At 43.6% G+C, this 27,131-nt stretch overlaps 1 protein-coding gene across 9 annotated transcripts in view; it reads left to right on the top strand.

Annotated features, from left to right (window-relative positions):
* The window catches only part of LOC5512444 (zinc finger MIZ domain-containing protein 1), a 50,369-nt gene extending 26,706 nt beyond the window's left edge, over positions 1-23,663 (top strand). For 8 of the 9 annotated variants that reach the window (XM_048722724.1, XM_048722725.1, XM_048722722.1 and 5 more), the window contains 15 exons: positions 22-236; positions 615-890; positions 1,276-1,463; positions 1,903-2,070; positions 2,516-3,038; positions 3,345-3,483; positions 4,176-4,290; positions 14,812-14,907; positions 15,242-15,347; positions 15,508-15,662; positions 16,415-16,482; positions 16,876-16,944; positions 17,572-17,882; positions 18,414-18,703; positions 20,759-23,663. In XM_048722724.1, the coding sequence (XP_048578681.1) occupies positions 22-236; positions 615-890; positions 1,276-1,463; positions 1,903-2,070; positions 2,516-3,038; positions 3,345-3,483; positions 4,176-4,290; positions 14,812-14,907; positions 15,242-15,347; positions 15,508-15,662; positions 16,415-16,482; positions 16,876-16,944; positions 17,572-17,882; positions 18,414-18,703; positions 20,759-20,845 (2,806 nt within the window). In that variant the 3' untranslated portion in view covers positions 20,846-23,663. The remainder of the gene's footprint in view (positions 1-21; positions 237-614; positions 891-1,275; positions 1,464-1,902; positions 2,071-2,515; positions 3,039-3,344; positions 3,484-4,175; positions 4,291-14,811; positions 14,908-15,241; positions 15,348-15,507; positions 15,663-16,414; positions 16,483-16,875; positions 16,945-17,571; positions 17,883-18,413; positions 18,704-20,758) is intronic. The other variant, XM_048722723.1, reaches the window with a different exon arrangement.
* Positions 23,664-27,131: the final 3,468 nt, after the last annotated feature.

The following is a 27,131-nucleotide window of genomic DNA, read 5'->3' as shown; positions in this document are numbered from 1 at the left end:
AATCTTGCCTTATGATTTCAGTCCTGACACCGGTACAGTTGTTTGGCCGCAAACCACACAACAGCAAGCTGCCTTGTCTGTGGTCACCACTGTTTGGGGAGTGACGTCTTCGCTAACTAACGGCATGCCAAACATGACTCATGACTCAATGATTCCTGGCATCCCTACAACAAACACTGTCAACTCTGTTACGCATCCTTTCCCTACAACATCGGCCAATCCTACAAAACAATATGGTAAGGAAATAGGATGGAGTATAAGTTATTGATTTGTTCATTTTAGGTACTGCTTGAAGCTACGTCTGCTCGGATTTTGATATGATAGATTTGACTTATGGGATGCTCAGTTTTGTTATCTGTTAGAGAATGTACTAGGACACTGAATCTTTCAGGGTACTTTTGTAAAAAAAAAGAAACATACGCAAGCCAAGAAGAAGCAGTTTCCTTCCTTTTCTCTCAACAGGCTTTAGCTAATAAATAGTTGTTTAGTAATTTAGTTTTTTTGGTATTTATGTCTAATTGACTCCAATGTGTATCCTAGAAAAATCATCCTAGGATGGTCTGTTTGGAATTGTGTCCATACCGAAAGGTTTCTTATTCTCTGTGTTTGATTAGGTGGTTTCCCACAACAACGGCGGATGATGACAGATGGACCTTACATGCAGAGGCAGAATAGCTACCCTTCTCCAGCTAACCAAAACGGCCCTCCAAATTCTGGGCCATATCAATACCCATCACAGCCCAACGCCCCCCCTAATGCATCCCCATTCCCTAATGCTCCTGCTAATCCTGCAGCGGCCGCCGCTGCAGCAGCTGTAGCTGCTGCTGCAGCTACTGCTACAGCAACGGCCACTGCAACAGCAACAGCTGCGCTACAAGAACAGCAAATGGGTAGGTTTCATGTTCCAGATGTACCCCTAACAAATTAGAAATTTGTGGACGCTGATGGGCTTTAGTTTATGATTTGTTCCTGTATTGATAAAAATTACATGACCCTTTCAGCATCTTTAAATCTAGGGGTCATTGTTAACTTCTGTGAAATGATTATAGGTTTTCAGATATGTGGCTGTTGAAGCCATGTTTGTTGTCTGAGATAATGACTTGCTAAACTTTAGGATCATAGCGTTTATGTTCTAGGTTGTTATGCTGCACAAACGTCAATAAAATCGCACCTAATTACAGTAGCTCAATCAGTTGTGTCTTGTTTGTTCCTATTTTGGAAATCTGTAGAATGGATGTCATTACTTTACTAATATACTTTCTACTTTCTCATTAGATCCGTATGGCTACCAAACTGGTCAAAACCAGTATAACCAGAATCAGCAGGTGCCCCACCCACAGCACCCCCCTCCGCCATACCAACGAAGTGCAAGCTACCCTGGTTACTCTCCGGAGCAGTATCAGCAGGTGCCGCTGCCACATAGCCAGATGCAGCAACCCAACCAGCCGCCAAACATGATGAAGGTAACCCTGCCAGATGGAAACTTACATCCACACCCAAAACCATTATCAGCAGTGATTCCATCGCTTTTCACTAAATAATTACCCTTATTGCGAAGATCAACACTCTGCTAGGAGTTTATGCACAGTAATTGGATATGATGTTTAAAAAGCAAATCTTTTGCAAACTTGAGTACTCCTTCTCTATATAAAAAACGCTCAGAAAACTATTTAAGCCCTGTACGCCCAGTACAATTGACTGTTAGTAAGGATACCTTTGTGTACGATTGACTGTTAGTAAGGATACCTTTATGTACGATTGACTCTTAGTAAGGATACCTTTGTGTACGATTGACTGTTAGTAAGGATACCTTTCTGTACGATTGACTCTTAGTAAGTCGTACTGGTGTAGGATACCTTTCCACATTTGTGTATCTAATGTTCTGACATCTACTGTTTTCAGGGGCCTCGGCCTCAGATGACTCGAAACCAGTATCTTCAAGAATACATGATGAAGAGAGCGCAAATGCAGCAGCATTACAAGCAACAACAGCAGCCATACATGCCAAACCAAATGCCAAACCAAATGCCGAACCAAATGCCAAACCAAATGCCCAATCAAGGAGGACCGGTAAGCATAACATTGAGTTATTGTGTTACTATATGTTTTTGTCGAAATAGAACTACAGTAGTATCTTTCAGGTAAACTTCTTTGTACAGTCGACAGTTCTCGCTCCCACTCCTCTGACAGCAAGTCACTATGCATTTATGAAGGAATGTGACATGTTGTCAAGGAAAGTCTTTGCACAATTTTTATCTCTTTGCTGAACAAAACATTACTTAAAGCTCAAAGCTGTCTAAAAGACTTTCCAAGCTCAGTTATATGATCGACTAGGACCTCAAAAGGATTTCAAGACAATCATTGACAACTTGCCATTATAAAAGTTAAAACCATGTAGCTCTCTAATGGAAAGTTTGAGTTGAGCACTGCACCATCTCGTCAAGTTCCTTGTCACAAACGAACGTCAAAGCAAAGGACTCCTGTACTGAGATAAGTTGGGTTGGTCTTGTTGCAGCAAATGGGTTACCAAATGCAGCCAGCAGGTTACCAGCAAAGCGGCTACCAGCAGCAGCCCACCCCTCCCCCTCCCTACACCCCAGCCGCCACAATGAACCAAAATCCATTCTCACAGCTAAATCAAGGTGGGCCAGTAGTCACTCCTACACAAGTCGGACCAATGAATAACATGGGACCCAATATGGGGGTCCCAGCAATGGGGGGTGTCCCTCAGAACAATCAGATGAGCATGTACCCACATCCCATGCAAGGAGGAACCCCCACCTCTCAACCGGGGCCCAAGAATAGAAGAAGAAAGAGCGCTGCTCCATTCCCGCAACAGCCGCCTATGCAGATGGCCGCAGCCATGTCTCCGCCCACAGCAGGTCCTACTACGCCTGTGGGTATGGGCAGTCCGTACATGAGTATTACTGACGGGATGGGTGGTTTTAACTATGACACGAAACCCCCAACGTCAGTAATTCCTGCAGCAACAGCATCACCACAAGGGACCATGGAAGATGTCAAGCCTAGGATACGAAGTAAGTGGTCTTTATTATATGGAATCCCGGAACTTGGAATATCGCATCAATTAATTTATCCATGCTTTCATGAATTAGCGAACAGATTATGAGAGTTTTTTTTTCTTGTTTGATTGTTTAAATTTTCCTGCAATTTGAAACATTTTTTGCGGACATAAAATGAAAATAAAAACAAATACTTAGACTTAGAATAAACTAGAATACATATGTTAGATACTAAATGTTTTAAACTTGTCTGGTATCACAAATTGATGTTATCCCAGTGGCAGTTCAGTTCTAAGGCATTCCAATTTGTTTTATGTTAAGACGAAAATGACGTTATTCGGCTGACGTTCCCGGTCCGTGATGGTATCGTTTTGCCCCCATTCCGCCTGGAGCACAACCTTGCTGTAAGCAACCACGTGTTCCACCTAAGAGAATCAGTTCATCAGACTCTAATGATGAGGTGAGATGTGCATATTTCTTAAAGCTCGCACTCAAGACTGGTTTAGACAGCACGATTAGGTTGTGTGCTACAACGCTCGACTACGAAAGTTGTACTGTGACAAGACATTTCGTATGCAGGCCACTGTCCAAATCGGCATCCCTACTGGTAGAAGTACAATAATTTTGCTTTACTGACTGTTAAGATATTTCAATGACTCAGCTTGTGAAGACATATGGCCCTTCTTAGAATCAAAACTGTGAATCTCACATGTTCTCGAGTATCATGATTTTACCGCTATTGATAAGGATGTCTTACGGATGTTTCCTCTTAAGACACACTTCATTACAGCAGCCAGTTCAGGAAGATGTACATATTGTCTATGGCTACAAAAATTAGCTTTTGGCGCTGGCCCATAGATTAATTTTTATTGATTGAGATTTAATTATTACCCTTTACTGCTCTACATCAGACGCGTGCACAGGGGGGGGGGGGTGTGCGCACCCCCCTTGGTGGCCAAAAGATGGCCATTTCTTATTAAGGAATCTTAAAATACTAAATTTTTCCATGTCTTACCTATGATTGCGCACCCGCACCCCTCCCCCTTGGCCAATCCTGTTTACGCCTGTGCGTTATTGCTAGTCCTTTAAAAACTACTATTGTTTTTATATACATTGTCACAGTCTTTGACTGAGTAATTGCTTTTGATACAGACCCGACTTGGAGTTACAGTTCAAGTGTTACCACCACGAAGACAAGCAGATGTACACCAATTGGCCAGTGTCAGTGGCAGTTAGTGTGAATGCTACTCCGCTGCCGATAGAGCGGGTAAGTAGGCCTCCATGCCATCTCTCCACTGAATAGAGCGGGTAAATAAGCCTCCATGCCATCTCTCCACTGAATAGAGCGGGTAAGTAAGCCTCCATGTCATCTCTCCACTGAATAGAGCGGGTAAGTAAGCCTCCTTGCCATCTCTCCACTGAATAGAGCGGGTAAGTAGGACTCCTTGCCATCTCTCCACTGCTGATAGAGCGGGTAAGTAAGCCTCCATGCCATCTCTCCACTGAATAGAGCGGGTAAGTAAGCCTCCATGCCATCTCTCCACTGAATAGAGCGGAGAAGTAAGCCTCCATGCCATCTCTCCACTGAATAGAGCGGGTAAGTAAGCCTCCATGTCATCTCTCCACTGAATAGAGTGGGTAAGTAAGCCTCCATGTCATCTCTCCACTGAATAGAGTGGGTAAGTAAGCCTCCATGCCATCTCTCCACTGAATAGAGCGGGTAAGTAAGCCTCCATGCCATCTCTCCACTGAATAGAGCGGGTAAGTAAGCCTCCATGTCATCTCTCCACTGAATAGAGCGGGTAAGTAAGCCTCCATGCCATCTCTCCACTGAATAGAGCGGGGAAGTAAGCCTCCATGCCATCTCTCCACTGAATAGAGCGGAGAAGTAAGCCTCCATGCCATCTCTCCACTGAATAGAGCGGGTAAGTAAGCCTCCATGTCATCTCTCCACTGAATAGAGCGGGTAAGTAAGCCTCCATGTCATCTCTCCACTGAATAGAGCGGGGAAGTAAGCCTCCATGCCATCTCTCCACTGAATAGAGCGGAGAAGTAAGCCTCCATGCCATCTCTCCACTGAATAGAGCGGGTAAGTAAGCCTCCATGTCATCTCTCCACTGAATAGAGCGGAGAAGTAAGCCTCCATGCCATCTCTCCACTGAATAGAGCGGAGAAGTAAGCCTCCATGCCATCTCTCCACTGAATAGAGCGGGTAAGTAAGCCTCCATGTCATCTCTCCACTGAATAGAGCGGGTAAGTAAGCCTCCATGCCATCTCTCCACTGAATAGAGCGGAGAAGTAAGCCTCCATGCCATCTCTCCACTGAATAGAGCGGAGAAGTAAGCCTCCATGCCATCTCTCCACTGAATAGAGCGGAGAAGTAAGCCTCCATGCCATCTCTCCACTGAATAGAGCGGGTAAGTAAGCCTCCATGCCATCTCTCCACTGAATAGAGCGGGTAAATAAGCCTCCATGTCATCTCTCCACTGAATAGAGCGGGTAAGTAAGCCTCCATGTCATCTCTCCACTGAATAGAGCGGGTAAGTAAGCCTCCATGCCATCTCTCCACTGAATAGAGTGGGTAAGTAAGCCTCCATGCCATCTCTCCACTGAATAGAGCGGGTAAGTAAGCCTCCATGTCATCTCTCCACTGAATAGAGCGGGGAAGTAAGCCTCCATGTCATCTCTCCACTGAATAGAGCGGAGAAGTAAGCCTCCATGTCATCTCTCCACTGAATAGAGCGGGTAAGTAAGCCTCCATGTCATCTCTCCACTGAATAGAGCGGGTAAGTAAGCCTCCATGCCATCTCTCCACTGAATAGAGTGGGTAAGTAAGCCTCCATGCCATCTCTCCACTGAATAGAGCGGGTAAGTAAGCCTCCATGTCATCTCTCCACTGAATAGAGTGGGTAAGTAGGCCTCCATGTCATCTCTCCACTGAATAGAGCGGAGAAGTAAGCCTCCATGCCATCTCTCCACTGAATAGAGTGGGTAAGTAAGCCTCCATGTCATCTCTCCACTGAATAGAGCGGAGAAGTAAGCCTCCATGCCATCTCTCCACTGAATAGAGCGGAGAAGTAAGCCTCCATGCCATCGTCTCTCCACTGAATAGAGTGGGTAAGTAAGCCTCCATGTCATCTCTCCACTAAATAGAGCGGGTAAGTAAGCCTCCATGCCATCTCTCCACTGAATAGAGCGGAGAAGTAAGCCTCCATGCCATCGTCTCTCCACTGAATAGAGCGGGTAAGTAAGCCTCCATGCCATCTCTCCACTAAATAGAGCGGGTAAGTAAGCCTCCATGTCATCTCTCCACTGAATAGAGCGGAGAAGTAAGCCTCCATGCCATCTCTCCACTGAATAGAGCGGGTAAGTAGGCCTCCATGCCATCTCTCCACTGAATAGAGCGGGGAAGTAAGCCTCCATGCCATCTCTCCACTGAATAGAGCGGGTGAATAAGCCTCCATGTCATCTCTCCACTGAATAGAGCGGGTAAGTAAGCCTCCATGCCATCTCTCCACTGAATAGAGCGGGTAAGTAAGCCTCCATGTCATCTCTCCACCGAATAGAGCGGGTAAGTAAGCCTCCATGCCATCTCTCCACTGAATAGAGCGGGTAAGTAAGCCTCCATGTCATCTCTCCACTGAATAGAGCGGGTAAATAAGCCTCCATGCCATCTCTCCACTGAATAGAGCGGGTAAGTAAGCCTCCATGCCATCTCTCCACTGAATAGAGCGGGTAAGTAAGCCTCCATGTCATCTCTCCACTGAATAGAGCGGGTAAGTAAGCCTCCATGCCATCTCTCCACTGAATAGAGCGGGTAAGTAAGCCTCCATGTCATCTCTCCACCGAATAGAGCGGGTAAATAAGCCTCCATGCCATCTCTCCACTGAATAGAGCGGGTAAGTAAGCCTCCATGTCATCTCTCCACTGAATAGAGCGGGTAAATAAGCCTCCATGCCATCTCTCCACTGAATAGAGCGGGGAAGTAAGCCTCCATGCCATCTCTCCACTGAATAGAGCGGGTGAATAAGCCTCCATGTCATCTCTCCACTGAATAGAGCGGGTAAGTAAGCCTCCATGCCATCTCTCCACTGAATAGAGCGGGTAAGTAAGCCTCCATGTCATCTCTCCACCGAATAGAGCGGGTAAATAAGCCTCCATGCCATCTCTCCACTGAATAGAGCGGGTAAGTAAGCCTCCATGTCATCTCTCCACTGAATAGAGCGGGTAAATAAGCCTCCATGCCATCTCTCCACTGAATAGAGCGGGGAAGTAAGCCTCCATGCCATCTCTCCACTGAATAGAGCGGGTGAATAAGCCTCCATGTCATCTCTCCACTGAATAGAGCGGGTAAGTAAGCCTCCATGCCATCTCTCCACTGAATAGAGCGGGTAAGTAAGCCTCCATGCCATCTCTCCACTGAATAGAGCGGAGAAGTAAGCCTCCATGCCATCGTCTCTCCACTGAATAGAGCGGGTAAGTAAGCCTCCATGCCATCTCTCCACTAAATAGAGCGGGTAAGTAAGCCTCCATGTCATCTCTCCACTGAATAGAGCGGGTAAGTAAGCCTCCATGCCATCTATCCACTGAATAGAGCGGAGAAGTAAGCCTCCATGCCATCTCTCCACTGAATAGAGTGGGTAAGTAAGCCTCCATGCCATCTCTCCACTGAATAGAGTGGGTAAGTAAGCCTCCATGCCATCTCTCCACTGAATAGAGCGGGGAAGTAAGCCTCCATGCCATCTCTCCACTGAATAGAGCGGGTGAATAAGCCTCCATGTCATCTCTCCACTGAATAGAGCGGGTAAGTAAGCCTCCATGCCATCTCTCCACTGAATAGAGCGGGGAAGTAAGCCTCCATGCCATCTCTCCACTGAATAGAGCGGGTGAATAAGCCTCCATGCCATCTCTCCACTGAATAGAGTGGGTAAATAAGCCTCCATGTCATCTCTCCACTGAATAAAGCGGGTGAATAAGCCTCCATGCCATCTCTCCACTGAATAGAGCGGGTAAATAAGCCTCCATGCCATCTCTCCACTGAATAGAGCGGGTAAGTAAGCCTCCATGCCATCTCTCCACTGAATAGAGCGGAGAAGTAAGCCTCCATGCCATCTCTCCACTGAATAGAGCGGGTAAGTAAGCCTCCATGCCATTTCTCCACTGAATAGAGCGGGTAAGTAGGCCTCCATGTCATCTCTCCACTGAATAGAGCGGGTAAATAAGCCTCCATGCCATCTCTCCACTGAATAGAGCGGGTAAGTAAGCCTCCATGCCATCTCTCCACTGAATAGAGCGGGTAAGTAAGCCTCCATGCCATTTCTCCACTGAATAGAGCGGGTAAGTAGGCCTCCATGTCATCTCTCCACTGAATAGAGCGGGTAAATAAGCCTCCATGCCATCTCTCCACTGAATAGAGCGGAGAAGTAAGCCTCCATGCCATCTCTCCACTGAATAGAGCGGGGAAGTAAGCCTCCATGCCATTTCTCCACTGAATAGAGCGGGTAAGTAGGCCTCCATGTCATCTCTCCACTGAATAGAGCGGGTAAATAAGCCTCCATGCCATCTCTCCACTGAATAGAGCGGGTAAGTAAGCCTCCATGCCATCTCTCCACTGAATAGAGCGGGTAAGTAAGCCTCCATGCCATCTCTCCACTGAATAGAGCGGAGAAGTAAGCCTCCATGCCATCTCTCCACTGAATAGAGCGGGTAAGTAAGCCTCCATGCCATTTCTCCACTGAATAGAGCGGGTAAGTAGGCCTCCATGTCATCTCTCCACTGAATAGAGCGGGTAAATAAGCCTCCATGCCATCTCTCCACTGAATAGAGCGGGTAAGTAAGCCTCCATGCCATCTCTCCACTGAATAGAGCGGGTAAGTAAGCCTCCATGCCATTTCTCCACTGAATAGAGCGGGTAAGTAGGCCTCCATGTCATCTCTCCACTGAATAGAGCGGGTAAATAAGCCTCCATGCCATCTCTCCACTGAATAGAGCGGAGAAGTAAGCCTCCATGCCATCTCTCCACTGAATAGAGCGGGGAAGTAAGCCTCCATGCCATCTCTCCACTAAATAGAGCTGGTAAGTAAGCCTCCATGCCATCTCTCCACTGAATAGAGCGGGTAAATAAGCCTCCATGTCATCTCTCCACTGAATAGAGCGGGTAAATAAGCCTCCATGTCATCTCTCCACTGAATAGAGCGGGTAAGTAAGCCTCCATGTCATCTCTCCACTGAATAGAGCGGGGAAGTAAGCCTCCATGTCATCTCTCCACTGAATAGAGCGGGGAAGTAAGCCTCCATGTCATCTCTCCACTGAATAGAGCGGAGAAGTAAGCCTCCATGCCATCTCTCCACTGAATAGAGCGGGTAAGTAAGCCTCCATGTCATCTCTCCACTGAATAGAGCGGGTAAGTAAGCCTCCATGCCATCTCTCCACTGAATAGAGTGGGTAAGTAAGCCTCCATGCCATCTCTCCACTGAATAGAGCGGGTAAGTAAGCCTCCATGTCATCTCTCCACTGAATAGAGCGGGGAAGTAAGCCTCCATGTCATCTCTCCACTGAATAGAGCGGAGAAGTAAGCCTCCATGTCATCTCTCCACTGAATAGAGCGGGTAAGTAAGCCTCCATGTCATCTCTCCACTGAATAGAGCGGGTAAGTAAGCCTCCATGCCATCTCTCCACTGAATAGAGTGGGTAAGTAAGCCTCCATGCCATCTCTCCACTGAATAGAGCGGGTAAGTAAGCCTCCATGTCATCTCTCCACTGAATAGAGTGGGTAAGTAGGCCTCCATGTCATCTCTCCACTGAATAGAGCGGAGAAGTAAGCCTCCATGCCATCTCTCCACTGAATAGAGTGGGTAAGTAAGCCTCCATGTCATCTCTCCACTGAATAGAGCGGAGAAGTAAACCTCCATGTCATCTCTCCACTGAATAGAGCGGGGAAGTAAGCCTCCATGTCATCTCTCCACTGAATAGAGCGGAGAAGTAAGCCTCCATGTCATCTCTCCACTGAATAGAGCGGGTAAGTAAGCCTCCATGTCATCTCTCCACTGAATAGAGCGGGTAAGTAAGCCTCCATGCCATCTCTCCACTGAATAGAGCGGAGAAGTAAGCCTCCATGTCATCTCTCCACTGAATAGAGCGGAGAAGTAAGCCTCCATGCCATCTCTCCACTGAATAGAGCGGAGAAGTAAGCCTCCATGCCATCGTCTCTCCACTGAATAGAGTGGGTAAGTAAGCCTCCATGTCATCTCTCCACTGAATAGAGCGGGTAAGTAAGCCTCCATGTCATCTCTCCACTGAATAGAGCGGAGAAGTAAGCCTCCATGTCATCTCTCCACTGAATAGAGCGGGTAAGTAAGCCTCCATGCCATCTCTCCACTGAATAGAGCGGAGAAGTAAGCCTCCATGCCATCGTCTCTCCACTGAATAGAGTGGGTAAGTAAGCCTCCATGTCATCTCTCCACTAAATAGAGCGGGTAAGTAAGCCTCCATGCCATCTCTCCACTGAATAGAGCGGAGAAGTAAGCCTCCATGCCATCGTCTCTCCACTGAATAGAGCGGGTAAGTAAGCCTCCATGCCATCTCTCCACTAAATAGAGCGGGTAAGTAAGCCTCCATGTCATCTCTCCACTGAATAGAGCGGAGAAGTAAGCCTCCATGCCATCTCTCCACTGAATAGAGCGGGTAAGTAGGCCTCCATGCCATCTCTCCACTGAATAGAGCGGGGAAGTAAGCCTCCATGCCATCTCTCCACTGAATAGAGCGGGTGAATAAGCCTCCATGTCATCTCTCCACTGAATAGAGCGGGTAAGTAAGCCTCCATGCCATCTCTCCACTGAATAGAGCGGGTAAGTAAGCCTCCATGCCATCTCTCCACTGAATAGAGCGGGGAAGTAAGCCTCCATGCCATCTCTCCACTGAATAGAGCGGGTGAATAAGCCTCCATGTCATCTCTCCACTGAATAGAGCGGGTAAGTAAGCCTCCATGCCATCTCTCCACTGAATAGAGCGGGTAAGTAAGCCTCCATGCCATCTCTCCACTGAATAGAGCGGAGAAGTAAGCCTCCATGCCATCGTCTCTCCACTGAATAGAGCGGGTAAGTAAGCCTCCATGCCATCTCTCCACTAAATAGAGCGGGTAAGTAAGCCTCCATGTCATCTCTCCACTGAATAGAGCGGGTAAGTAAGCCTCAATGCCATCTCTCCACTGAATAGAGTGGGTAAGTAAGCCTCCATGCCATCTCTCCACTGAATAGATCGGAGAAGTAAGCCTCCATGCCATCTCTCCACTGAATAGAGTGGGTAAGTAAGCCTCCATGCCATCTCTCCACTAAATAGAGCGGGTAAGTAAGCCTCCATGCAATCTCTCCACTGAATAGAGCGGAGAAGTAAGCCTCCATGCCATCTCTCCACTGAATAGAGCGGGGAAGTAAGCCTCCATGTCATCTCTCCACTGAATAGAGCGGAGAAGTAAGCCTCCATGTCATCTCTCCACTGAATAGAGCGGGTAAGTAAGCCTCCATGCCATCTCTCCACTGAATAGAGTGGGTAAGTAAGCCTCCATGTCATCTCTCCACTGAATAGAGTGGGTAAGTAAGCCTCCATGCCATCTCTCCACTGAATAGAGCGGGTAAATAAGCCTCCATGCCATCTCTCCACTAAATAGAGTGGGTAAGTAAGCCTCCATGCCATCTCTCCACTGAATAGAGCGGAGAAGTAAGCCTCCATGCCATCTCTCCACTGAATAGAGCGGGGAAGTAAGCCTCCATGCCATCTCTCCACTAAATAGAGTGGGTAAGTAAGCCTCCATGCCATCTCTCCACTGAATAGAGTGGGTAAGTAAGCCTCCATGCCATCTCTCCACTGAATAGAGCGGGGAAGTAAGCCTCCATGCCATCTCTCCACTGAATAGAGCGGGTGAATAAGCCTCCATGTCATCTCTCCACTGAATAGAGCGGGTAAGTAAGCCTCCATGCCATCTCTCCACTGAATAGAGCGGGGAAGTAAGCCTCCATGCCATCTCTCCACTGAATAGAGCGGGTGAATAAGCCTCCATGCCATCTCTCCACTGAATAGAGTGGGTAAATAAGCCTCCATGTCATCTCTCCACTGAATAAAGCGGGTGAATAAGCCTCCATGCCATCTCTCCACTGAATAGAGCGGGTAAATAAGCCTCCATGCCATCTCTCCACTGAATAGAGCGGGTAAGTAAGCCTCCATGCCATCTCTCCACTGAATAGAGCGGAGAAGTAAGCCTCCATGCCATCTCTCCACTGAATAGAGCGGGTAAGTAAGCCTCCATGTCATCTCTCCACTGAATAGAGTGGGTAAGTAAGCGTCCATGCCATCTCTCCACTGAATAGAGCGGGGAAGTAAGCCTCCATGCCATCTCTCCACTGAATAGAGCGGAGAAGTAAGCCTCCATGCCATCTCTCCACTGAATAGAGCGGGTAAGTAAGCCTCCATGCCATCTCTCCACTGAATAGAGCGGGTAAGTAAGCCTCCATGCCATCTCTCCACTGAATAGAGCGGGTAAGTAGGCCTCCATGCCATCTCTCCACTGAATAGAGCGGGAAGTAAGCCTCCATGCCATCTCTCCACTAAATAGAGCGGAGAAGTAAGCCTCCATGCCATCTCTCCACTGAATAGAGCGGGTAAATAAGCCTCCATGTCATCTCTCCACTGAATAGAGCGGGGAAGTAAGCCTCCATGTCATCTCTCCACTGAATAGAGCGGGTAAATAAGCCTCCATGCCATCTCTCCACTGAATAGAGCGGGGAAGTAAGCCTCCATGCCATCTCTCCACTGAATAGAGCGGGTGAATAAGCCTCCATGTCATCTCTCCACTGAATAGAGCGGGGAAGTAAGCCTCCATGTCATCTCTCCACTGAATAGAGCGGGGAAGTAAGCCTCCATGCCATCTCTCCACTGAATAGAGTGGGTAAGTAAGCCTCCATGTCATCTCTCCACTGAATAGAGCGGGGAAGTAAGCCTCCATGTCATCTCTCCACTGAATAGAGCGGGGAAGTAAGCCTCCATGTCATCTCTCCACTGAATAGAGCGGGGAAGTAAGCCTCCATGCCATCTCTCCACTGAATAGAGTGGGTAAGTAAGCCTCCATGCCATCTCTCCACTGAATAGAGCGGGGAAGTAAGCCTCCATGTCATCTCTCCACTGAATAGAGTGGGTAAGTAAGCCTCCATGTCATCTCTCCACCGAATAGAGCGGGTAAGTAAGCCTCCATGCCATCTCTCCACTGAATAGAGCGAGTAAATAAGCCTCCATGCCATCTCTCCACTGAATAGAGCGGGTAAGTAAGCCTCCATGCCATCTCTCCACTGAATAGAGCGGGTAAGTAAGCCTCTATGCCATCTCTCCACTGAATAGAGCGGGTAAGTAAGCCTCCATGCCATCTCTCCACTGAATAGAGCGGGTAAGTAAGCCTCCATGCCATCTCTCCACTGAATAGAGCGGGTAAGTAAGCCTCCATGCCATCTCTCCACTGAATAGAGCGGAGAAGTAAGCCTCTATGCCATCTCTCCACTGAATAGAGCGGGGAAGTAAGCCTCCATGCCATCTCTCCACTGAATAGAGCGGGTAAGTAAGCCTCTATGCCATCTCTCCACTGAATAGAGCGGGTAAATAAGCCTCCATGTCATCTCTCCACTGAATAGAGCGGAGAAGTAAGCCTCTATGCCATCTCTCCACTGAATAGAGCGGGGAAGTAAGCCTCCATGCCATCTCTCCACTGAATAGAGCGGGTAAGTAAGCCTCCATGCCATCTCTCCACTGAATAGAGCGGGTAAATAAGCCTCCATGTCATCTCTCCACTGAATAGAGCGGGTAAGTAAGCCTCCATGCCATCTCTCCACTGAATAGAGCGGAGAAGTAAGCCTCTATGCCATCTCTCCACTGAATAGAGCGGGGAAGTAAGCCTCCATGTCATCTCTCCACTGAATAGAGCGGGTAAGTAAGCGTCCATGCCATCTCTCCACTGAATAGAGCGGGGTAGTAAGCCTCCATGCCATCTCTCCACTGAATAGAGCGGGTAAATAAGCCTCCATGTCATCTCTCCACTGAATAGAGTGGGTAAGTAAGCCTCCATGCCATCTCTCCACTGATTAGAGTGGGTAAGTAAGCCTCCATGCCATCTCTCCACTGATTAGAGTGGGTAAGTAAGCCTCCATGCCATCTCTCCACTGAATAGAGCGGGTAAGTAGGCCTCCATGCCATCTCTCCACCGAATAGAGCGGGTAAGTAAGCCTCCATGCCATCTCTCCACTGAATAGAGCGAGTAAATAAGCCTCCATGCCATCTCTCCACTGAATAGAGCGGGTAAGTAGGCCTCCATGCCATCTCTTCACTGAATAGAGCGGGTAAGTAAGCCTCCATGCCATCTCTCCACTGAATAGAGCGGGAAGTAAGCCTCCATGCCATCTCTCCACTAAATAGAGCGGGTAAGTAAGCCTCCATGCCATCGTCTCTCCACTGAATAGAGCGGGTAAGTAAGCCTCCATGCCATCTCTCCACTGATTAGAGTGGGTAAGTAAGCCTCCATGCCATCTCTCCACTGATTAGAGTGGGTAAGTAAGGTTAGGGCTAGGGAAGGTAAGCTGAACAAATCACGATTCAAGGTATTTCAATCTTATTTGTTCGAAATGAGTTTTAGGCAATGTTTGGGTTAGGCTCAACGTGCACTTAAGCTTCTTGTGAGAGCATCTTATCATAAGACTACTAGCTTTACAGCTGTTGCTTACAAGAGATTCTATGAATTGTTTATGTTGCGCAGGGCGAGAATAAGACTGCACACAAACCTCTTCATCTCAAGCAAGTTTGTAAACCGGGCCGGAATACAATACAAATCACCGTCACGGCTTGTTGTTGTGTGAGTATCCAGTTTTGTAGCCTCACAAGCCCTGTGTTTTACTTCCAGTAACTATCTTACTGTATGTATATTAAATTTAATAAGGGCGGGCCAGCACATTATTTGGCTTCGTTGCGGTGTGCGTGGTTCGTTGGACTTAGGTTATTTGTTATGATAAAATCCATTTGTTTGTAGTCTATTGTATAACCTTGTAGCACAGCTAATAGAATAACATAACGTTCCTTTATTACCTACGTACTCATTGTCTGTCTGCCTATCCCTCTATATGTATCGCAATCTACAAAAAGGTATATCTTTAACACAACTTTTAATTCATAAAAATTTTCTGTTTCAGTCTCACTTGTTTGTTCTTCAACTCGTTCATCGTCCATCCGTCAGTTCTGTGTTACAAAGTCTACTACGAAAACGACTTCTTCCAGCGGAACATTGCATTACAAAAGGTAATAGCTGATCCAAGTTATTTTTTTTGCGGAGCTACTTTGAGTTTAGTACATGACTTTTATGTTTTGTTTTGTTTGTGTTTGACCATAAGGATATACTTGTTACAAAGTAACAAGCGTGAATAAGGTAGTTATGATTGTTGTTTCATTTTTGTTATAGTGAAACGTAATTTCTCACTCTGTTCGACTGCGCCTACAACTAATGGCAGCGACGACGGGGTGGAACAGACAGCGATTAAAGTGTCTCTCAAGTGTCCAATCACCTTTAGACGTATTTCCTTACCGGCTCGAGGGCATGATTGTAAACACATACAGGTGAGTACTTGACTTGAGTGGAATATTATCATCACAGAACTATATCATCAGCGGCTAACTACCGAATTTCCAACACATGAATCGCCTTCCGGCCTCATTTAGAATCCTTGAAGCGTTTTTATTGGTTAGCACTGAAATGGTTCCGCATCACGCGACCCCTCCCAAAGACGTTGATCAATCGGAAAGCACCAATGAAATCTTGTTAATTTGAATGAATGACTGAGGCCAGAAAGTGATATATCAGTTGAAAGCTATTGGTAATTGTTATTAACAGAATATATAAAGCCGCATTTTCACCAGTTTACTTCCGGAGGTCCGACGGAAACCTCAACCGTTAAAAGACAAAAGAATCTATTAAAATCCGAGATATTTAACAGGCCATCCGCTCTAAATTATCAACCACATCCTCAAAGAAACTTTCAATAAACACAGTGCTTTCAATATTTTGAAATATTTTTCGCGTTTTCCGTTAAAAATCATTGGATATTGTTACGTAATCGACCGGAAGTAAACTGTTGACAATGCGGCTTTAACATCGCATTAATGATAATTACCACTAACCCGCCACAACTACTATCATCAAGTACTGTAATAGACTGTAAGTTGTAATGTTTAATGTGAATTGTTTAATGGTTGTTAAAAAGAGAAATAAAGAGTGATACGTGTGCAAAAAAAAGGATTACTCAAAGTTCAAGCCAAGCCTTTATTATCTATATAACATGTCACTTATGGCTTTAATGTCCCTATTGCAGTGCTTCGACCTCGAATCCTATCTGCGGCTGAACTGTGAACGGGGCAGTTGGAAATGTCCTGTCTGCAAGTATGTATATACCTATTTCACAAAAGGTTGTCAGTGCAAATGGCGAATGGCAAATGGTAAATGGCTTATGGGTACTTATTATTCGTAAAATTAAAGGTGTTAGATAAAGTCCAGCAATGTCAGAGCCAAGCATTGGTAACCTTTAATGGATAATTGTTTTGATTTATCCATATTCTAATCGCCATTTGCCATTTGCACTGACAACTTTTATTGAAATAGGTGTATTTGCATCATCTAACTGGGACATAAAACTGCGATAAAATATAGTTTATTAAATGTCCACATGGGGGTGGAATACCCAGGGTAATTTGGGCCTCTATAGTGACCCTAAAATAACATTCAACTTATACATTGTTCCAGTGCATTGCTCTTATAGTAGAATTTGCTTAACAGTAAAACAGCTTTATTAGAGGGTCTAGAGGTTGACCAATTCGTCTGGGGGATCCTCACAGCGCTATCCAGGTAAGCATATTTTCTTAAATGTTTATGTATTGTGCCCCCAATCTTACGTGGCCTGCTACGGCTCTGACTGTTTATGACTTATATGGCAGTGAAGTAAAAACAAAGGTCAAGTGGAAATTTTACACGAAAACCTTTTAGATGGACGTTCTTTTTAACTTTCATATTCAATATGATGTACTCTCGTCATTTTGGCTAGCTTAAATGGTTTCTGGCTTCCGTCATTCACAATAACGATACATTTGGTGCTATTGGATTGGTCAGTCCCTCACAGAGATGTGTTGTCATTTATATCCGTTTTAGTGTTGGCCAATTAATACACTTCAAGGATTTTGAATGACGAAAGCCAGAAGGGTATACAGCTGTTGGAAATCGTCGACAAGAATTCGCAGAATATTTTAAAGTACAATAACAAAAATACATACCTATAGGTGTATATTTCTTATACATTGATGATCTCTATCACCTAACTTTCCAAAGTTTAATGTTACAGGGTATCAGAAATCCCGGGCATTTTTTTTTATTTACCATATCACAAAGATATGCTGGCACAACATTGGCTAAGGGTTTCTCTTTGTGGGGTCAGTTGCTAGAAGGCATCTCACTTCGTTATCCATTTCGATATTGCAGTAGTTGCGAAGTAGAGGAAGTGACCATCGACCCCAACAGCCAATGGAAGCCAGTCACTGTCAAGCAAGAGCCGAAAGATGAAGACTGTCAGAACCCGCCTGTTTCCAAGAAACTCCGACCATCACCCCCAGACTCGCTCCCTATAATGAACGCCGGGACACCTTCGAGCGGGCACTTTTCGCCACACTCAGGACAGCCCCACTCGCACCCAGGCAATGGGACTCCCACCCCACCTGGTCGCACCCCAGATATGAACACAGGGTCATCAGGCGGCACCCAGGAACATGGACCTGGAAGCAACCAACCCTCCGGTAAGTGACCCCAAGAAATGAACACCTGTTGTTATAGTGTCCCAGGTGTGTTTATAAAGCTCGTCGATCACGGGTCTAAATAAGAACACTTATAAAATATTCCAGAAACGTACCTTCAAAGAGCTATTACTCAAAATCAATGAAGTTTGGAATCTTAAAACGTTCCATGTGGCAGAATGTCAGGAAGTTGCAAAATTTAGGCTATCAACCGCATATGTATTCATTTCAGAAGCGAACTAAATCTGCGTGAATCACAGTAAAATACAAATTATCCTTCAATGAAAACGGCTCTATTATATTTATAACATTTAAAATGATACATGGAAACGTAGATTTTCCAAAATAATGAGCTTGAAACATTCAAAACAAAAGCAAAACAACAGTGTTCCTCAAGTAAGACAGACTTTAGTGTGCATGTAATGGAACGTTTTCTTGGATATTGCATTTTGTAGTGTTAGGTACCTGTTAAAATTATGTATAGCCTTTCATCTACTGTTAGTGATAACCATAATCTTTTTTTAATACCTTCAGATAAAATCCATAGTCCAGCCACAAGCCATACTTCACCTGTCTCGACCCATCTCCCAACACCCAACTGCCACACTTCAACACCCCACACCACGACAACTACACCAAACAGCAACGAACAGTGCCCAAACACCGCGGCAGGCTCAGTTCCCCCTCCTCCGAGCAGTACGGCGAACGCCCCTGTGCCGGATGATGCTCCCGACCTAACGTCTGAAAATCTCCCAGATGACTATTTCGACCCGTCAGTTTTAGGCGGGGACAGCGGATCAGATGAAGTTGAAGGGACACTAGATGTAAGTGTAAAATGTATCGTTTGTCATTTATTGTATACACCTCTACCCCCTACGGAATATTTAGCACCACGCGCATTCGTGTTAGATATATAAGCAACACGTGAAAACGAGTTTTCGACACAACGCAAATGTACAGTTTGTGAAGTCGAGTAAAAACCCCTTGGAGAAATGAAATGTGCTTCTTTGGGTTGCTACATAAGTGCTTGCCGGATACCACACATTACTCTACACTGTATTCTGTTATCTTTTCGTGCAGCATCCGTTTAAAGAAAATTAGTTTTCTTGTTGTAAATACCTCATTCTGCTTAATTTATTTTGCGCACGCTATAAGGTACTACCGGAGGCTATTTCCCGGAAATTGTTTACCAAGTTTAAGCTGTGATATCTTCTACACAAAAAGCCGAATTCCTTTGAAACTTCAGGACAAGTTTAAGAAGTTATTCAGGTTTATAGGAAAAATATTTTCGAGTCAATCCGTGGGAAAATGCGAAATCTGATACCCGCAATCTGCGAGCCAGGCGAACTTGTCAAATTTCGACTTCGTGGCGAATTTCTCCGCGACTATGCAAGCTATCGATATAAAAATTGGTAAGCACCTTCCTAAGTTATTTAAAAAAAATCTAGCCGGAGTGCGACACAAAATATTCATTTGAATTTTTTGGGGAGCGAAATAAGAATGATGATTGGAAAAAATCGAATATCAACCCGCATTCGAAGAGAATTTGTTTGATGATGTCGCACTCCGTTGAGAATTTGGATTTTGCAGTATTCTCGCTTGTCTTAAAATTTCATGCAGAAATATTTAAACGCTAGTAAAATAGCTTGAACCAAACTTTGCTACAAATGTGTTGTGATGCTTCTTCAGGCGATTAAAGCAAGATTTTTCGCTGAAATCTTTCGAGAATTGCGTCTTCGTTCGTAGTCTGTTGTGTCAGCATGTTCGCGAGCCCGTGAAACTTAAACAACTAGCCTTATTTTTCGCTCTATATGGTCCTATAAACCTTATATGGTCGAGCTACAGCATGCTTTGTTTGGCGGGAAACTGACTTGAGGTGTGAATGGATGGTTTGCTCAGTTCGCAGCATGAGACATGTATCGAGTGACACAAGACTTCTTATTACTGTACATCGAAAACAAACGGACAGATTAAAGCAACACATAGAATTGCGGTTCTGCAATTCGCTTCGTCAGTTCGTGGTGTTTTGGCTGGACTACGATTTCGCTTTGAACCACGCAAACTGAAGAGCTACCTACGCTCGGAAGTCTTGTCCTCTGAGCTTCCTAGCGGGAAGATGCGGGGTTCGATCGTTTATTGGGTTTATTTCAGAGAGTGGTGAAGTTAAAAGGTCTGTGAAATGCCTCGAATGAACCCATAAAAGCAAAAATCCTTCTTTGGTTTGAGTTCTATACTTGTAGAAGCTCGAGTGAAACTTGAACGGCGAGGCGAATGACGAAAATTTGCATATGAACTTGAAGTATTTTGACGTTTGCTGGACATAATGAAGTGTGAACTAGGTGTTACTCCCAATCCCCGTTGTGCTTTGCTCAATGTTTTGAAGCTCACATTTCATGAATTCGCGCGAAAAACCCGATTTTAAATTCGCTTTTTCGAGCATAATAAAAGGGCGGAATTTCTTGAAAATCGGCGACGATGAATATTTTAGTACGATCTTTGGTATGGATATACTTTTAGGCGATTTCCAGCCTAAACGATAACCTCCGGTATTACCTTAATTCGCGTTTTTGCGATCTAAAAAACCGACATTTTATCGTAAAAACGAAAAAAATAAAATAAAAACACTTGAACGTCATATAATTCGCGAAATTATATCCCCTAAAAACACATTTTTTCTCCACGGTCGCGAAATTAAAGACTCGCGAGAATGTGCCGAGAACATTTTCGAGAAATTTAAGATTCGCGAGAAAAATCTAGAATAGGGTAGTTGACTTTAAAGTCAACTTAAAAGATGTGCAATAATTGACAAGGTAAAGTATTAGGATATACAATATTCCCTATCTGTGATTGAATCTAACTGGCATGTTATTGCTCTTCAGGATTTACCGGAAAACCTCGACCCATCGGAATTGTTCTCCTATCTGACGCCAGGACCTAACGAGGACCTCCTTTCCATGTTTGATTAACACCTGTCCATCAACGAGATGGTATATAAATAGACGAAGAATATATACAATGGCTAGTATTTTGGGTAACCTCTTCATGAGCGGAATCTTGAAAAAAGTCTTTACATTTTAGTAAAGCCACATTCTTACGACTCATTTTATGTGGAATCCTGCAGAAGCTTTTACATCTTTTACTTTAGGAGACCCCCCATAACGCAAATAGATTGGGATAGATATATAATAGACGACATATATTACAGAGGTAGAGATTGCAGATTTTATTTATTTATATTTTCTTAAAAGATCCGTAGTAACTTGTTAACACCGACTCTCCATCTTCATAAGGTTTCATAATGTGGGATTTTAAGGGACACAGTTGTAAAATAACATCGACGCTAATATATATATATATAACATACATAACTGATGGATACTTTGATCGTATTTTTTTTTCTTAAAAGATTCAACTTCAAAAGTTCTATTTTGTTTAATCAGAGATTAATCTTAGTTGTCTAATGGACACTAAACGACCAGTGGGCTCATCGATACTATATCACAATCGCCCTGAATATAACCCTAACAATAATCCTATTTCGGTGGTTGTGATATTGTATTTCCCAATATCTAGTGGGTTACCAGAGAAGCCTTATGTCACTCCTGGCTACTTCAAACTTGTAACGTGATATGTGGTGACGTGGTCATGACGCTGTTATACCTTACGGGTCTGTCACGTGACCATGCCCGGGGTCGTACACCTATTTCAAATAATGTTGCACTCTGAGGATCCATGTATCGTAACCCCCAATGGTTCATGGGTAACGCATGAGGTTGATATATACCGTTATCACGATGTTGTGCGCGCATTTAAAATGCAACAGACTGGCAGGCCACTGCTGATATAAAATGGAGTATGAAGTGGAGTTTCCAGACGAAGCCATAGAAAATGCCGTGGAATGCTACAGTCAAATACCCCTTCGCTCTGCGCGCAACATCGTGAAAACGGTCTGTTGGACTCTAGAAGCCGTGTGAATGTTTAGAGACACGTAAACAAGAATACTACGGTTTTTCAAATTTGAATTTTTTTATTTTGTTTTATTTTTTATTTGTTACGCATGAAGCATTGTCGAGTACGAATCGTGGAATTTCTAGTGCAATCTTATCTAAGAAATACCTGTAAGGCTTCCTGGTTCACCAGATATATCTCACTCTTCTCGTACATAACACCTTACTCTTAACACATTTCTAATGCTGACATTACACATTTCAATCTCTTTGCTGCACATCTTACGTTAGGCGCTTGATATCACTGCTTCCCAATATTTGGGGATTCCAAGTAATGCAATAATATATGCATAAAATATCATAAATCACCTTATATGGTAACAATAGATGTCCCTATATGGCAATGGCCGTAAGTAAGCAAAAATAGTTTTAAGAATTTATTCTATGGAAGTAAATGTAGTAATAACAGTCTCTTTACAAAGATAAGCTATGTAAAACGGAGGGACGACAGGACAAGTATAAATATAAAAGTGATATAATAACTGCTGCTGTCATTGAAATCTGCGAGGCTACATATTAGAGACTGCCACATTGAAACTGAAAAGTGGATGGTTTTGTAATTAAGGGAAATTTCCTATGAAGAAATTGCCGACAATTTGCCATTGTTTTCCTCTCAGTGATGTGGCTCAATTGCTGGGGACTGTTTAATGTCCTGAATGGGAAAGAAATTGCTTTCCTTTCATTCATTTGGAAGACTTTCCAATTATGCAACATTTAACTAAAAAATATATTTTCTAGAGGTTTTCCCTTTTTTTTGTTTTTGAAATTTTACTTTTATTTGAGGTGAGTTTGTTCTTTGAATATTATCTTTTTTAACCAAGAAACATGCAATTGCGAGTTCAATTTCTACTTCTCAGTTACAATGTTGCAGTTATGTGCGAGCTGTGGCTCTTGACCTCTTTATTTTTTCAGTTCCTCCAGAGTCTTCCATGTGGCAGTGTACACTAGTTTGCTACTCTTTTTACTTAGAGGCATTAACGAATGATTAAAAACGTTTTAACTAAAATCGAAACCCACATTGACTTAAACGAGAAAATGAAACTGGCCATCAGTCCAGCTGACCGCCGTTCTATTGGATATTCCTAACAAGGCTTTTTTGCGCACTGCAAAAACATCAGGCCATGGAAAAAGTATCCACTCTCCCCAAACTGTAAGATGGTGCCTCGATATAATAGGAAAATCTAAACAGAGAACTTGCCGGTCTCTTGGCCTTTTCACTCCAAAATCTGAATTTGAAAATTCTAATTTCTATCTGCATCAAAGTTCTTTGTGTCTCTGCCAGTAATGTTTCTTATAAAAATGGACTGATTTTTGTTTATTTTATCTATTGACGTCCTCTATGGAGTAGTATTATTTTCAGATTGCTTTTTTGGAGTGAAAGGGTTAAGTATATTGCACTTTCTGAAAGAAGCACACTCATACCTCGGCCTTTGGGATAACATCTATGAAACTCTGCCTCATCTCGAGCCAGATAAAGATATATAAGTATTATGACTTCGACTGTACATAGTGCTTGGTAATTATCGCTATATTCACATTCTGTTCTCCACAAACTTGTATAGTTGCCAACCGAAGAGTGCATCCATGTACTGATGCTCACAAAGTCTAAGCGGGTAGTCGCAGTAGTAGTTTTTACATATTTATATACTTTGTTGATAAGGGTTTAGGTAAACAAATTCTACGAAGAAGGCTCCATATACCTTGTAGTTGTACCAATGTAGATAGAACATGTACTCAAATTTTGTAAAAATAATAAAGTGCAAAAATCAATAACAAATACGGCTGATGACTTTATATGTCTGTTCCTGAATAGAATTATTGACGGACATCGCTTCACGAAAACTCGAGTCGATGGGTTACTAATATTTGTTACCATATTTGTTTTAAATACCACTTTTTCTTAGGTGTGGGTCTCCTTTCACGCGGCGCTTCGCGCCGCTAAAAATAGCCCTGCTAAAATAGCGTCCGTTAGCTAGACGCCATTTTTTAAAATTACCCATAAGACCCTGGGGACGATGTTGAAATGCAGCATTCTCTGGGGTCTAACAGATTGAGATGTATTACACGTCTGTCCCTTAAAAGCATCGTATGACAACTAAACTTGGCAGGTGTCGTGTATGTGTCAAGGGGGTTGCAAAACTGTGGTCACGTGATTGTTGACGTCATCGATGACGTAACTAGAAGCAAAAATATGCTGACGTCATCAAAATAAAAATATTTATATTTCACGAAGGAAATATCGTATGACAACCAAACTCTGTAGGTGTCATGTAGGTGTCAAGGGGGATGCATAAAAATGTTGTGTGACGTCATCGAGGACGTCGCTAAAAGCAAAACTATTCCGATTTCATTAAGAACATAAATATCCATATAACATGAACAAAATCATATAACAACAAATCTTGGTATGTATCATAAAGGGTGTCAAGGGGATGCACCAATATGGTCACGTGATTGTGGCGTCATCAATGACGTCACTAGAAGCAAAAATATGCTGACGTCATCAAATAAAAAAAATTAATATTTCATTAAAGAAACATCGTGTGACAACAAAACTTGGTAGGTGTGATGTTTGTTTCAAGTGGGGTGCAATGAGATGGTCACGTGACGTCATCGATGACGTCAATAAATTAAAGCAGCCTTGACGCCGAAACATGGTATGACAACTAAACTTGTTATATGTCATGTAGAGATGTGAGGGGAAGGGGATATAACAAGTTGGTCGCGTGATCTGTGGAATGTTGACGTCGTCAAAAACAGAAATTATAAACCCAGCCCTATTGACCAGGGCAAAATTACCTTACCTATAGGGGTGAGGGGGGGGGGGGGGGGGGGGGTGGATAGTCCTAGGATAACATCATCTGAACTCAACGTCATGACGTCACATATGTCATGTGAGCGCGGGAAAATGTTTTATATTTCATCAGGGATTACTCGTATTTCAATGTAAGCTTGCAAAACACAACCACCGAGGACATGATAAGGATGTATATGAAGTTTGGAGTCTCTAGATCGTATATCAATCACCCCTTTATGAATAAGGCGCCCACTATTTGTAAGGTGACGCTACACAACTCCTGTTCCATAATGACGGCAAAAATTTGTGGTAGCTTTATGGATCACAGGTTTTAGGTCTTGGGCTGCAAAATAATTGCAATTGGGAGGTATTTTCTTATGGGCGTTTTCTTTTTCTTTTTTTTTTTCGCCTTTTTTTCCTTCTTTTTATTCGTTCGTCGCCGCCTACTTGCTCTCATCTAACATCTGAAATTGAACCATCTAGCGATTATTAGGAGGTGATCCCTGTGGCGAGTTTCAAAACGAGGCTCAGGATTGAGTGTTTCATGTACTTCCTGTTTCGTTCTCCAAAGTAAAAAGATCGACACTTCGTTCAGACATTTCTCAAGACAATTCTTTAAAAATAAGTATCCCCGATGGGAAATTGCAATCCCAGAGCGCTGTTCATGATAATTAGCACCACCTCTATCCTCTGTGAAGTTTGCTTTGTCCCGGTTCTAATACAGTATCCACACAAATCCGATAAGAACGAAAAGTATTGCTGGTCTTGGAGCCTGGACTCACCTGGAAGCTCGTATCAAAACGGCCGATGTCCGTACCTAGTGCTTCTCCTAGCAGCTTTGGTCAATGGATTATTACTTCTTACCACTGGTTTGTTTCTGATCTGCAAATGCTGTGGTAAAGTCGACAAACTGTACTCTCGAATTATCTGCAAAGGTGTTTTGAAGTATGGTACCTTTGCGGCAAATCTGGTGACGATGGTGCTTTCTTTGTTGTTTATCTGTCTTATTATCGCTTTAACGTACACACATGAAGATAAGGTGTTCTATTTCACCGGGGGACTCATCAAAGGGGACGAACACTCTCATTACCGTTTCATTCTGGTGTGTATTGGAGCACTGATGGCTTTTATTGGAGCAACAGTTAGTGGTCTACTCTCTTTTAGATATTCAAGAGCCATTTCTGAAGATTTTCCAGAAGTGGGGATGTTCCGCTCTTTCACTGACTACAGCACAGCAAGCTATGAAGCCTATGATAAAATCAACTAAGTGCTACCCACTTTGACTGCCTCAGACAATTAAAAAAAGGGGTACCAGGAAAATGCTTTTAAAGAAAACTGCTGTTTGAATACTGCTAGTCTTCATTTTATTAGCCTGATTTTAATGTTCTGTAAACCCTAATCAATAATTTCCAACTGCTAACCGTTTTTTTTGGCTTCCACCATTTAGACTAACGGAATTTGGTGCTTCATCATTTTATTCAGCATCATATTTCAGTATGGTTAATAAAAATTCTGAAAGAATTTTAAATGAAAGAAGCCAGAAACAATTTCGCTCTTTGAAATTGTCGACAAGATTATGCATAATTTGAAAGATGCAGTCGGAAGCAGGGCTGCTGATAAATATTTTGTGTGAAACCCAGGGCAAACCAGACGAAATGTTTGTGTATCGAATATTATCTTTAAATATATCTGTAATAAAGCCATTTTCTTTAATAAGTTGTCTGGTTGCATTTTAGCCATGATTTATAACCATTTAGGCAGTTTTCCTCCCTTATCTTGCTTCACCTATTCCCCACTCGCAATAATGAGTTCAGAGAAGGGTAATCGAGGTGAGGGAGGAAAATCGTGTAAACTGTTATGAATCACGGCTAAAAAGGAACCAGATCAATCTATGACAATAAATTCAATATATTGGCTTGATAACAGATATATTCGGTACACATATTAAAGGTAATATTCGATACACTAACATTTCGTCTGGTTTGCCGTGATCCAACATATTATCCATAGGTGAGATTAGTGTTCTTATCAATTGTCTTGGCTTGATAGAAAAATTGTTATGCTATTTCACAGCTTACTCCCAGTCATCCTTTACTTTCTGTGCCTGGAGGGAGCAGTGGGTGTCTTGTGCAAACCCAAGTGCCAGGGACTCAGCTTTGTATTTTGGACACCAAAAACAGTTTATTGTTCAGTTGTTATAATCACTCCCAATCAGGATTGCGAACTGATAGAAAAAGTAGCCTTGAAGCAAAGTCTACATATTAGTGAGTGCTAACTTAACAAGCAGGGTCTACATGTAAGACATAAAAGCCTTGATCTTGCATTATTATGCAATAACACAGTCATACTGTCAATTTAGAAGCATAAATGCTTAATATATATATTTTATTTTTTTTATTAAAATAGGAATCACCTAGTGGTCTGATACAGATATAACCTCTAACAGAG

The sequence above is a fragment of the Nematostella vectensis genome, chromosome 15 (assembly GCF_932526225.1).
Source record: "Nematostella vectensis chromosome 15, jaNemVect1.1, whole genome shotgun sequence".
Taxonomy (NCBI): domain Eukaryota; kingdom Metazoa; phylum Cnidaria; class Anthozoa; order Actiniaria; family Edwardsiidae; genus Nematostella; species Nematostella vectensis.
Note: the sequence above shows the minus strand (reverse complement) of the source record. Positions and strands in the feature narration are given on the sequence as shown.